General features: G+C 40.9%; 1 protein-coding gene across 1 annotated transcript; it reads right to left on the minus strand.

Moving 5' to 3' along the window:
- Positions 1–3,133: 3,133 nt before the first annotated feature.
- Positions 3,134–10,032, minus strand: get4 (guided entry of tail-anchored proteins factor 4). The gene is made up of 9 exons (XM_079182192.1): positions 9,880–10,032; positions 8,921–8,999; positions 8,305–8,386; positions 7,589–7,738; positions 6,558–6,696; positions 6,077–6,217; positions 4,498–4,573; positions 3,941–4,013; positions 3,134–3,299 (listed from the first exon to the last, which is right to left on the minus strand). The coding sequence occupies exons 1-9, from the start codon at positions 10,017–10,019 to the stop codon at positions 3,208–3,210; spliced, it is 972 nt and encodes a 323-aa protein (XP_079038318.1). The 5' UTR covers positions 10,020–10,032; the 3' UTR covers positions 3,134–3,207.
- Positions 10,033–13,731: the final 3,699 nt, after the last annotated feature.

The raw sequence follows: 13,731 nt of genomic DNA on the forward strand, positions 1-13,731 counted from the left end.
CACAGATGCCAGGAGCATCTGAAATTAAAACAAAATTGTCTTCTTTATCACTGATGTCCAATCCTTTCATGTGTGTCTCTGTTACATTGCCTGAGTGTCTTTATTCATCTCTCTCTCGCGTCTCTGACCAGAATCCAGACATGGGGTCTTCAGATATGTGAAGCTACAGATCAGCAGCAACTGGGGACACACGGACAACGTAGAGAACGTAGAGGGTCGTCTGAGTTCAAACTCGTTCAGAGGTTCATTTCTAACTGCGTTTGTGTGATTTGTGTGCATGCAGCTGCCAGAGTTTTGCCCCGTTCATAATTATCATGAAATCATTGTGTAATTTCCACTTGTTACCTGTAGTGTTACACTGCACATTAAACTACTAGAATACAACTGAATTTGGTTTAATAATAGTGTTCTAACATGCTGTCCTCTTCATCCGTTTGAATAAATAAACATTCATTTGTGAATGTATCTATTTTGATTTGTTGTGTACAAGCTGACGTACCGATATGTTGCTATTAAGTATCTTATGAACTTGAATTGTTTTATTGTATATTTTCTTTAATCCTACATTCAAATATACTACATCCTAGCGACCCATGTGAACGTTGTTAATGCACACCATGAAGCAACACAAAAAGAGGACAGGACAACATTTGTTTCAAGACATTCTCAAACTCTTCTCAGTTGTAGTTTATTTACTTAATTAGTGAATCATTGACAAGGCAAACACTCCCCTTTAGTAAAAACGAAAAAATATTATCAAAAACAAAAGCAAACAGCTGTAATGTCAGACAGGCCTTTGGTCACACATCTTTTTTTTTTGTTTTGTTTTTTCCACTGCCAGACGATTAAAGGAGAATTCTAACAAAACTGACTTTCAGGTAGTCAAAAAAAACAAAAAAAAAACGTGACATTTGACACTGAATAATAAAACTCTTGGTATGTGAGTAGAAGGGCATGTGCTGTCATATTGTTTGACGGATGGATGTCTTGAGAAATGTGTACTGTTGAGCAACCTGAAAGTCAATCTTCGTCAGATGAGCCTTTAGACGGTAGACCGCTGTGATTTAACAGAGACGCCGGCACAAAGAGTCGGTCAGGAGAAATGGGACTTTTCATGACTGAAACACAATACTGTTAAAGCGGAGTCTTCAAATATGTATTTTCTTTTGTAGTTCTTCAATCTTTGATGACTGCTGCTGTTAACCCCTTGACTGCCACATCACTGGTCTCTTTCTCTGAGTCTTCAACATTAGACGTAATCACAGCAGAGCGCATCGACCACTCCACACTATTCTCTGTACTGGAGCACTATGACATGGAGCCAGCCGGTCCCAGACGGCATGCCAAAATGGCCAATATTAAAGTTTATGAAACAAATAATTTTGTAAATAAATGAGTAAAAAGTTTAAAAAGGACCCAAATAACCAGTTATGTACTCAACAGCTAATATTCATGGGTTTTTTTTCATCCTTTGTTTCAGTGACATTTGAACCCTAGAATAATATTCCTTTTGATCTTTCTCATCATTTCTTATTTAGTATTGGCCACTTTGGTGTTCAGTCCCACACTGATAGTTACACAGAAGTAAATAAACATTACTCTAAACCTCTGGACTTTCCTAGTATTAAGTTTAAATTGGACTTCAAAGGGGGGGATGTGACCCCCGCCTTTAAGAAGATCTGGAGCACAGTTAGATCTTTTTACCTAAAATTTGAATCCTGAAACTGACAAGACCTGGACTGATCGAATGTCCTTACGAGGACAAAAAGATGCTGAAGATTGAAATATGTGAGACAAGAAAGCTGAAGAGGAGCGAGCCGAGCGAGAGTGTTCTGGGCTGATAAAGTTAACACTGATGAACAGCAGCTATTGTTGAAAATCACACTTCTGATTGTGCACTGGCTGAACTGCTGTTGGGGCTGCTGATCCACTTCTTTAACAGGAGAGAAGAAAAAAAAGGAAAAGGGACTGCGACTAAAGACTAAATCAGAAACGGTTGGGTAAACAGCTGGTTTAGATATTAGCATTTTGTAACATAACAAGCGAAATTCACTCCAACAGAAGGTCTCGTTTGCATTTTCAAAGATCACTTTACAGACTTGAACACTTTTACTTTTTATTTTTCACAGCGAAATGCAGACAGGAAGCCAGAGCCGACAAACAGCAGGTGCTTTAAACACCTCACTGCTGGAAAGTTTGACTTGGAAACTGTAAAAGAACAAAAACATTATAAAAAGCCAAAATGGGATTATTTTTTTTCTCCACACAATTCCTCTTGGGGGATGCAAACGGCAGCAGTTCAGTAAGTGCACAGTAAAAAGTGGGACCTCTACAATGGAGCCATTATATGTCTGTATACAGACAGCTCTATGTCTGCAGTAATCCACTTAAATAGACATGGCCGCCACCACTATGAACTGTGGAGAGTGGGGTTCGTTTGGTTGAGATTCAAGGTGAAAGATGACCTCCGATAATGACTGTTGTCTTTTTGTCCATACTGCTCAAGGACAAAGGGACGAGAAACTGCAAGACGGCATCGACTACAAGTATTTTAATTTACTACCGAAAGAAGAGACTTTTAACAAGAACGTTGCTGAAGAACGCAGCAACACCAGGGCTCTGATCGAGCTCTGTGTGGCAAACAAAACAGTTAAATACTTGTAGCGAGTTGAGTTGACTAAACCGTCTAACGATGTCATCGTCGTCATTATGAAGAGGGAGTTCTGGTGACGCTACACTCTCCACCGGGAGACTCGAACCTTCTCCATCTCTTTGGAGCAAGTTGTCACAGGGAGAGGGCAGTTTGTTATCTCTCGTTTAAAAAAAAAAATCATACACAGAGAGAAAGAGTCCCACACTAACAAAAGTAATGATTCAAATAAAATTATATTATAACCTTACAATAATGCAACACGGGAAGAGGTTGCAGTTTGGCGCAGTCAGTCCCGTCACTGCTCAGAGGGATGTTTTGGCAGCCTGATACTTGCTCTGATTTTAAGACTGGGAAGGGTTATTTTTTGGGGGGGAACAGCACGGCTCTGAAAACACGGACCGGTGCCATCGCCCAACCCTTTGTTGTGGAGGTGAAGGAGGTGGTCTTCCTCTCTTTTGTGTGTGTGTGTGTGTGTGTGTGTGTGTGTGTGTGTGTGTGTGTGTGTGTCTGTGTGTGTGTGTGTGTCCGTTTGTTCTCTGTGTCCTGGGGCCGGCTCAGTCCAGCTCTATGGGGCTGCTGTCCTCCTGGGCTTCTTCAGCCGCGTCGTCGTCCTCGCCCGAACCCATCAGGCTGTTCAGCAGGTTTCCTGCAGGAAACAACAGAGTGATCATCATGCTGTGCGTACAACCATTTACACTGGACAACAGCACGGATCTTCTTCAAAAGAGTTAGATATGTGTAGCATTTGAAAAGGAAGAGTTACACACATTGCATTGCAGACTGATATGAGAAGATGGATAGCGCTCTCATGTCTGTAGTGAAAAATATATAGCTGGAGCTAGCAGCCAGTTAGCTTAGTTTAGCATAAAGACTGGAAAGTAGGGTTCCCCCAGTCCAGCTAGCCTGGCTCTGTTCTACGGTAACTCGCACTACAAACTCACATCTCCACTCGTTGCCTACTTGACAACAAGACGAAAGGAAGTCGCTGCATCCAGATTATATTTAGCTCCATATTTTCTGTACAGACATGAGAGTGGTGTCTATCTTCCATCTAACGTTTAGCAAGACAGCGCATGAGCATATTTCCCACAATGTCAAACTAATCATTTAATGTCTTTAATAAACCATCATACATCAGTATACGTTTGTGTATTTAACAAATTGAATGCAGCACACCTGATCTGTGATACAGGGAGCTAAAAGCAGTTCATCTTACAGGTGATCAGTCATTTGTGTGAAAAGAATCCGCTCAATCTACTCTAACGTACAGAGTCTTGGTTCACTCACCTAGCAGTCCGCCGTATGATGGCGACTGTTTGGGTGGAACACCAAAGAAAACTTGTCCTATTCTGTCGAGATACTGAGGAGCCAGGAAGTTGTCCAAAAGAGGAGGTAGAGGAAGACAGGGTTGTGAATAAGAGAGGTTGCAAAACTACAGCCGAAGACATGTTTACATGTTGTTACGTCGCCGTCTAGTTAAGGGAGGAACAGATGTCGGTTAAAAGGCCACAGAAAATACACAATAAAAATAGCACAAATACACAATTATGGATAAAGCGTGACTGACAATGTTAAGGGAAAGGCCTCGACTGGTGAAAACAATCCCACTTACTTAAATATACAGCTATTTAAGTAAACCCCCCCAAAAACAAGACAATATAGGTATAACAAATACTTTATATAACAATACATCTCTATCACTTAAAGAAATAACAATATGCAGTCCCAACAAGACATCATTATTCATATGGTACACATGGTGAATTTCAGCTGCAGTCGCTTTACTTAATGCGTGATTCGTGGGAGGAAGTACCCGACCATCAAGCGGTATTTTTAACACTCACCTCATTATACATGGGGTCCCTCTTCAGGGAAGGTTGATATTGCTCACATAACACTGTGAAAACTGTTAATTTACCCCTAAAGAGACAAAGAGAAGGAGGCTTTCTAATACTGTACATTATTACACTCAAACAAGTTACTGCTGTAAAGTACTAGAAGAACAAGCTCAGCAGTGGTTCAGATGCCGTTTGTATACTTTAGCCTCGCTACATGAAGTCTATATGTGATTAGTGCTGCAGTAGGAAGGCAGCTAATGCTAGCTGAGTTGTCTGTACAGATATCCAATAGAATAATACATCATCACAAGACATTAAGGTAGTGCTGTGCGATATGACCAAAAATGTATATCACGGTATTTTGCATAACTTCGACGGTACCACGGTATATCACGGTATTCTTTTCAATCTCATACATCTTACCATAAGGCCAAGTGCGGGAGAGAAACACTTTTATTTCAATGTTTTCGCAGCACTGGTTTATGAATGCGGTCTTTTCAGCAATTTCAATTGTTAAAATCAACCAGAGATATTTGACTTTCACACAGATTCTCATGAGATCTGCTCTATGATGTATTTCCTTGTCTCTCCTCCCTGTGTCACGGTGTGGGTACATCTCACTAGAGTAAGGAAACGTTTCAGAATACCCTTATTTGATTGGCTAAACTGCATCACGTGATGTGATTTACAACGCATTGGTCGGCGTTTTTCCTGCACCGCTTAACAAGCGCCTTAACAAGTGCCGTAAATGCTGGAAAGGAGCGTGAATGAGTGCGCTGCATAAGGCAAAGGCCCGCAACCCACTGAAAACGGGTCCGCGGCGACCCACCAGTTGAGAATCTCTGGTCTGCAGGATCGTGACGAGCGGTGAACAGCTGTTCGTGTGGCGTGTCTTCTGTCTCTTCCGCTTTCCTTCACCTACATTCCCCTGGGTCCCTCCCTATACAGCGTCTTATCACCCTCTATATACCAACGTACATCTATTACAAATGCCACACATATTAAACGTAATCAGCGTTGCATATGTGTCAAACTCTGTCGGTGCATCTCCGGTCTGTCTATGTTCATCCTGCATCAATCTGTTCTGTTCTTTAATGTAACGTTGTGCACGTGATGAGCCTCTCCCGGCTGTTAGCAGACTGTTGTGCTAGCAGGCGAGTGAGCTGTACCCAGCATGCAGTTCGGCGGTGAAATTTTATAAATGTACAATTATTAGTGTAACAAATTGTTTCTGTGTCACAAACTGTTGTGTCGTGGTGTTTTGCTCTGTTAAATAGCGTTAGTTGTGGGTTATTCATTGTTGTGTTATAAAGTTAGAACCATGATCAAGGGTCCCTCTCAATACAGTTAATAGAACTAGCTCCGACTGTGACGCAAGCCGCGGCAAACGATGTGTTTTTGCCACCTACTGAAGATTGACAGTTGTTGATAAGCTGTGCTCCGGTATGACGGTATATGAAAAATTCATATCGTACGGGAAATTAATACCGGTATACCGCCCAGCACTACATTAAGGTCATCATTATACATTAACAATATATCTATACCTAGGGTCTTGAGTGTTAACACAATAACTCAAACTTACCCATCCACTGCCAGCAGCAGAAACCAGATAAAGTTTAGTAGAGGCTGGACGAAGGGAGGGCCCTTCTCTATGGACGGGTGTTTCTCTGTGTACGTGCTGAACACCACAGAAGCGCCGTTTTTGTTCTTTAAGCAGAGGAACCTGTAGGGCGGAGGATCAGAGAAGAGAAGGACAGAAATAGAAAAAAGGGACAGAGGACAAAGACAAAGGAGAAGATGGGAACGAAGATGTGACAGAAAGTGATGGAGAGAGCGAGAGAAGACCAGAGACACAGAGAGATCAAACAAAACTGCAGACAGACAGACTGACAATGGATCTGACAAACATACTGGAGGAGGATGCATCAATGCCACTCTCTCCGCTGCGTGTACAGAGTCGGAGTACTACACATTAAATCCAACAAATAGTTACATTTGCTGACATGGTAAGTCATCTTTTACATTGCGACGATATCAAAAACAAACATTGGTGTTTGACTTACTGTAGGACGGCCTGCGCCACAAACATGTCGACCTCGCTACGGAAGCCTCGTGACGCCGAATACTCCACCAGCATCTGTGCACAGCCCTCACCGTCAGACGAATGCAGGAAGTGGTAACGGGACTCACTGTAGTTTTGCTCTGGAGACGCAACAGTTGAAGGATTGAATACAGAACAATGTTAAGATATTAACTGGCAGCTTGCACATTGGGAACAATATTATGGGCGCCAAACATCCATGGCACACAGCGAATACAGTATACGGTACGGAAGAATTAGTACAGAAGCTGGGAATCGCCTCATCGCTCCTACTCCGGCCTGCTGGGAACGCAGCGACCGGAGGAGCACTTCAACCTCTCGGTTAGCGTGCAGCACAAAGTCGCTTCATTAAAAGCGGCACAATTCCTCCGTCACATTCGGGAGGCTTCCAACGCGCATGTCTTTTTTTCTAACAACATTGTTTCATGAGGAGTCGCACACGCGCTGTTTTTACGCCTCTTCTGGATGCCTCTGTTCGCGCTCAGTGTCTCCTCATCCCTCAGTGCGGGCGGGAGTGTAGACGTACATCAAAGTCACGTTTGCGGGCCCTCACCCCCTAAACGGTGTCGTTTCGAGGCTGCTGTCTGCCGGGCATTGCGCTTTGTGCCCGTGTGTAACGCAGCCTGCTGGAGATTCCACTTGGCCCTTGCGGCCTGAGCCCCCCATGGATTACGCGCCAACACATGTACCAGCGACTCTGGCTTTGGAAACGACTCCGCCAGACGTTTCTGCATTGTCGGCTGAGATGGACAGCATAGAGCTGCAACACGTGTCTTTCGCTTTAATTAAACAGCATTGATTTTAAGTATTCCTTTAATCTTTAATATTGTGGTTTGTATTTTTTATTGAATAAGAAGCATTTTTGAAAAGGTTTAGTGTGTTTGAAATCCTGAGCCGTTCAGAACACCAAAATCAAAAACCTAATACGACACAATTAGTTCAGAATGACTGAATGCGTTATTATCCTCTACATTTAATGAACTAAATAATTACCTTTCCACAATGTGACAGCTAGCAGCTGGTGTAGTTTTGGGTGACCCAACTTGCCGGGACCTCCTGTGGACCATTTCAAGGCTCTGGACACAAATGCGACTCTCTCTGGAGAGTTCTGGTCCATCCGGCTGAACAGCTTAGCCAGGCTTTCTGCAACAATCACATATGCAAACACACACAACCCCAACAGCATCAGAGGACGTCCCTTCTATGCCCCTCCATGTGAAAAGGCGGTCTTCTCTGAACGTCATGACAACTTAATGCTGCAGTATTTATAAAAAGGGTATCACAGACTAGAGCTGTCCCAAAGAAATCCAGCATATCTCTAACAGTATCAAGGCCAATCAATAGTGGATCTGTATTGGCTATGTATGTAAAGCCCAATACATCACCAACTGCGATCTGGGTATGCCAGCTGTCAAAAATGCCTCATTGAATTAAAAGACGGGTACTTATTGATCAGGACATACTACTGTAAATAACGTATAGAATATCTTCATACATTTCATTGGCCCCTTTTGCAATCATTACATTCGTCTTGTTAAACAATATTCACTTCCACAAAAAGCTGAATTGTATCTTTCAGAGGCAATAGAATCAATTTCTAAATGTATGTGCTTCTTATTTGTGTGGATCCTGCTTTGGAAGGTACTGTATGCATGTTTAAGTATAGCGCAGCAGCAATACGATGGCAAAGGCTTAAGGCTGCCACTCACCTAATATTTCATCTTCGACTTTTGTCTCAGATTTCTCCAACACCTCCAGTACCAGCATGGACAGGTCTGCAGCACTGTTTTGCTGGAGATGAAAACACAATTAAGTGTATCTTTGAATCCATCATTTCTAAAAGAATTGGATATTTTTGCAAAAGCAATTGGCGGATGGGAGAATAAGCTTAATCAATCATTCAATCATGAATTCATCACCCAACTAGCAAACTGGCGTCTAAACGGATTCCTGGCTTAATTTACAAGCACAATGAATTCTGTCTGTAAGATTACATTATTAAACTACTACTCTAAAAACAAAGTGTATTCATAGTGTGACCTGTAATAATCTGATGTCAACATCAGCATTCTGCACACAAACGTTACATTCTTACATGTGCTGTTTCACTTGTGAATCACAAGCGTATAGACACTACTCTGCTATTACAACTATACTTAAGTAGACAATAAATACAGTCAATCAACAATACAGCTTTAAACCATGATATTATCGTTCCCCTATCTGCCATGTGTACATAAACAATGTGGACACTTTAAAAGCAAAACCTGCCATGGGCCATAACAGGCCAGCTAATCGAGCAGAGATCTGGTGCAGCGTGTATACCTGGTTGTAGCTGAAGAAGAGTAGAGCGCCGTTGTGCATCAGCTCCCTGGCCTCGGCATGTTTAGCCTGTGACATGTACCTGAGGAGGGACAGGAGCGTCAGCAGCATTACACACGAGATAACGGCTGCTTATCAAGATAGACACAAGCCTTTTATGCACCGCTCAAGACCCTCCCCGCATTGGGCTACAAGATAAGATACATGCACGATGGTTTCAATGAATATAACTTTCTTTGAGACCACAGTTCAACTGCAGCATTGTTAGACTCCCCATCTGGCCCGCATGAGAGAATTCCAGTAGATACTATTGCAGTTACCAACGTTAGTCATGAGAAAGACAATGACGAGGTTAGAAGGGTAACAAACTCGCTCTGTGAGACGGAGGATTGGCTTCAATTGGATTCAGAACAAATCATCTGCTTCATTAAACTATGCTTCAGGCAGATAAAGTACAATAAATACATACACATACTAGGCAGGAGGCAAAACATGTCTAACGTTAGCCATCATAGTTCAGACTGTGGCGGTGCAGTATGCGGCTAACTGGCTAAATGCTAACACAGCTGGACAGCTTCAACACACGTTTAGGTTAACAACGCAGCTAACCGCTGTATTCTGTTAATTTAACGTTACATGTGAGCTATCTTTTCCGACAACGCATAAACACGGGTGCTTTGACTGTTGTAATAGTAGGTCTGTCATTAGTTGTGCTGCTAAACACGTAGCTAGCAAGCTACCTAGCAGTAGTTAGCAGTCCCATTACGTGATTATAGATTGACAGCACAAGTGTTCACACAAACCGACGGAACAAGATGAGTGGGTGGGTCCGCGGTGAATTCAGCCAATCACAAACGGACAGACGTGTAAGCAAGGTTGACAGTGGAATGATCTGGAACAGACAGGCCCCAAAGCCAAATGACAGCTACAACTGCACATATTAACACGAGACGAAGTCTTACCTAAAAAATAAAGTCCTGTACATCTGATGCGCTTCATAATAATCCCCCTTTTCTACACTGGCTCGCAGTTTTCCTTCAACCCTCTGTACGCCTCCACGGTTTCTGGCACTGGAGCACCTCAGAGACTCCTGCTCCGACATTGTTGCTCCGCAGCAGCACTCGAGCCAAGTGTTTTCAGTGGGAAACCGGAAAGCTATAAACAAAACAGACCCTCCTCGCTTGCCGTAGCCGGTGTGTTGCGGTTATTTAGTTGAGAGGAGTGTGAACCACACAGTTCATGAAACCTTGTGACGGCAACATCCATGCCGTGCACCCTGAAAGCAGCATCGTTATAAGGGGTTGGGAAAAATACAATTATGTTTTTGGTTAGTGAAAGATCCTGGTCATGGTCATGATCATGTGGCTTGATGAGGTTCTAAGTAGTCTCTCCCTCGAGCCAAACATTATTCATTCCCTATATTATTCAATATAGGTGAAATATTGATTAAATTAGGCGACAAATCACAAAGGTGTTTTATTAATAATACGTACCTGCCATGTAGGGGACAGTGTGTCAAAAACACGGACTATTTCGTACCATTTTAGCTGAATTCACACCGTGAAACACAAATAGTTTCTTATCATTTACAAATATTTAGCATTTTAAAATTACATATTCATGTCAAAACATGTTTTGACAGTAGCCATCATAATGCATTATGATGGCTACTGTCAAAGTTGAACAACTTAATTTTAAATCATTGCACTGATTCGGTGTAACACTTGTAGAGCTGGAACAAACAACAGACTGATAAAATACAAGAATGCAAATAAATTACAGGCATAGGTGATGTTACAGAGCAAACTGCCGCTCCTACTGGCCACGTCATACACCAAGAATGATGTTATAATAAAGACATGAGGAGATTAAGAGTTCTTTGAGAGTACTTGCAGAGGATCACAGATGATGGAAACATTATAAAGGTCAAAGACCTTATTTTCGAGGCTTTAGTATAACGTACTATACTATGCCATTCCGACTTTTTTTCGAAATACTTTATAATGACTTTATTTTCGCTTTTTCTGATATACTTTGCCATGACTTTTTCTTGTTATTTTTTTCGACATACTATCCAATTACTTTTTTTGAGATATTATACTATGAGTTTTTTTGACTTTTCCTGACATTCTATATTATGATTTCTTTCAACATACTACACTATGACTTTTTGACAAGAATTTTGACAAACTGTAATGACTATTTTATTACTCTTTTCAACATACTATATGTTGACCGTTTTTGCCATACTATACTATGACTTTTTTAATGACGTTTTCAACATACTATACTATACTACTATACCAAGTTATCACTTTTTTCGACGTATTCAATTAAATTCAATTAAATTCAATTCAATTCAATTCAATTCAATTCAATTCAATTCAATTTATTTTTGTATAGCCCAAAATCACAAATTTGCCTCAGAGGGCTTTACAATCTATACACATACGACATCCTCTGTCCCGGAGCCCTCACATCGGAACAGGAAAAACTCCCCCCAAAAAAACCCTTTAACGGGGAGAAAAGAGGGAGAGACCTGTGGGAGAGCAACAGAGGAGGGATCCCTCTCCCAGGATGGACAGAAGTGCAATAGATGTCATGTGTACAGAATGAACAACATAACAGAGTTACAACACATTCAATGCATATGACAGAACCACGGCAGGAGACCAGACCAGGGTCCAGGTATAACCAGGATCCATGGGCACCTGTGAGGCGAGAAAGCACAGAGACTCCGGTGAAGAAGCACAGTCAGTAATGCGCGTTAATGGTATCGGTAATATAAAATAGTAATGTGAGTAATAATAATAATGATAACATAACATACTATACTATGACTTTCTTTTTTTTCTTCTTCTTTTTATGACTATTATGGCCATACTGTACTATTACTTTTTTTGACATTCTAAAGTATAACATAGCACCAAACATCCTGAGCCAAATTACGTAAAGTGGTAGCAGTCAAAGTCTATTCTGAACCCAAAGTTACAGGTCAGATATGCTACAGGAGTTTGGTGCGAGTATCTTACCACAGCGTCCTACATCGCTGAGTTCCTGCCCCCTGGTAACATTGAAGACTGGACGACCTTCTTTACACAATGCTGACGGCAGCCTGCGGCTTGCCCCACACACTGTGCAGGACTCAAGAGCGCGACTGTGTCCATTCCACAGTTCTAACGCTCACCGTCAGCATTGGCTCAGAGGAACCAGGGCTACTGCCTGGGTGTTGAGTTGTTGAAGAGACTGAGGTTAAGTTGCACAAGCCATCTGGCTTTATACATAAGATGACACGTCAACATTCTAATTTATTCGTGACATGGACACACATGTTCCATCCAGCATTCTATTCTATTCTGTTCTCAAGGGCAGATAATGTCTCCTTTTATGAATTCACTATTTGCTAGTCCAGCGTTCACCGTGTTTTCCATGGCACAGTTTTCACAAAACTCCACACATTATGACCCATTAGCAGTAATGACATAACACTGTATATTACAAAAACAAACATTTTTGTCTATTGCTTTGCAGATTGCAGATATTTTAAATCATACATACAACAAGTCACAACAAAAGTTTAAGCTGTTGCAAATAACTCCACAATTTATCCTTTTAACATTGTTAAACTGTCTATGTTTTCAAATTCATAATCAAATGCTAATATATTGCGTCCCGTGTACTGTACGGTATCTATATCCACACCCAAATCTCACCTGCACCTGATTTTCGGAATTAGTCAATTGATGGATTTAAGACCTTAAAACGGTTTTGAACTGAATTATTTGGTGGATAACAGTTATTAAGACAAATAATAAGTCTTTCTATTCATTCTTTTTTGTTTGGGTGGCACGTTTCACTGCTCTGATTGGAAGAAAAGATTACCCAATTTGCATTTTACTACTATGACTACGATGTACTATACTAAAACGTTTTTATGACTTTATTCAACATGCTATACTACTTATATAGACGTATTTATGATTTAGAGGAATATAGCTGAAACAAGTGGTTTCAATAACCACAGATAAAGTCCCTGCACACAAATGATAAGAATATAATCTTGTGGCTTTTTTGGGTGACACGACTTCACACCTGAATGAACTGAATTTAAAGCTGCAGGTCAATTCAGTTCATCTTTCTAAAATGAAGTACTTTATTTTAAGATGCACAATTTTTAAAAGCGTTCTGACATGTATTTCATGTTTTACTCCATGCAGTCCATATTTTAATTTATTTAAATTCATGTATTTGATTATTAATTATAATTCATCCAGTTCAATTTGAAAACTGACAATAAATATTGTTGAGATATTATTCAATTGCACTTTCTATATTTGATTTGACAGTCAGTTGTTGACTTCATACAGACGTTAATACAACTGTTCGGCTACTTCAATACATATGGTCCTAAATCATCACGCAAGTTAGACGTTATTGTGACGTTCCAGACCTTTGCGTGAAGAAATTATCTCGAAATGGACCTCGGTGAATTTTAATTGAATACCTCTGCTTTAGACCAAAAAGATGTGGACTCATTCTAGGTGCTGCAAATCTTTTCTACAATAAATATAAACATGACCCCTTACTTGCACTTTCTTCTTACCCTTACAAGTTATGGAAAATCCTACATGAAAACGAGATATTGAACAATTTGTACTTATATATATGACTGCTTTTACCTATTCAAACATTTAACTGTCATTTGTAGTACAAAGGACACAGCCTGCCGGTTTTTAATGCTTTGTAGAAATATTAATTAAACCCCTGTTGTAATATGTTTCGGCCATCTGGGAGCTTATTGTTTTATAAGCTAT

This window comes from Pholis gunnellus (genome assembly GCF_910591455.1).
Source record: "Pholis gunnellus genome assembly, chromosome: 21".
Taxonomy (NCBI): Eukaryota; Metazoa; Chordata; class Actinopteri; order Perciformes; family Pholidae; genus Pholis; species Pholis gunnellus.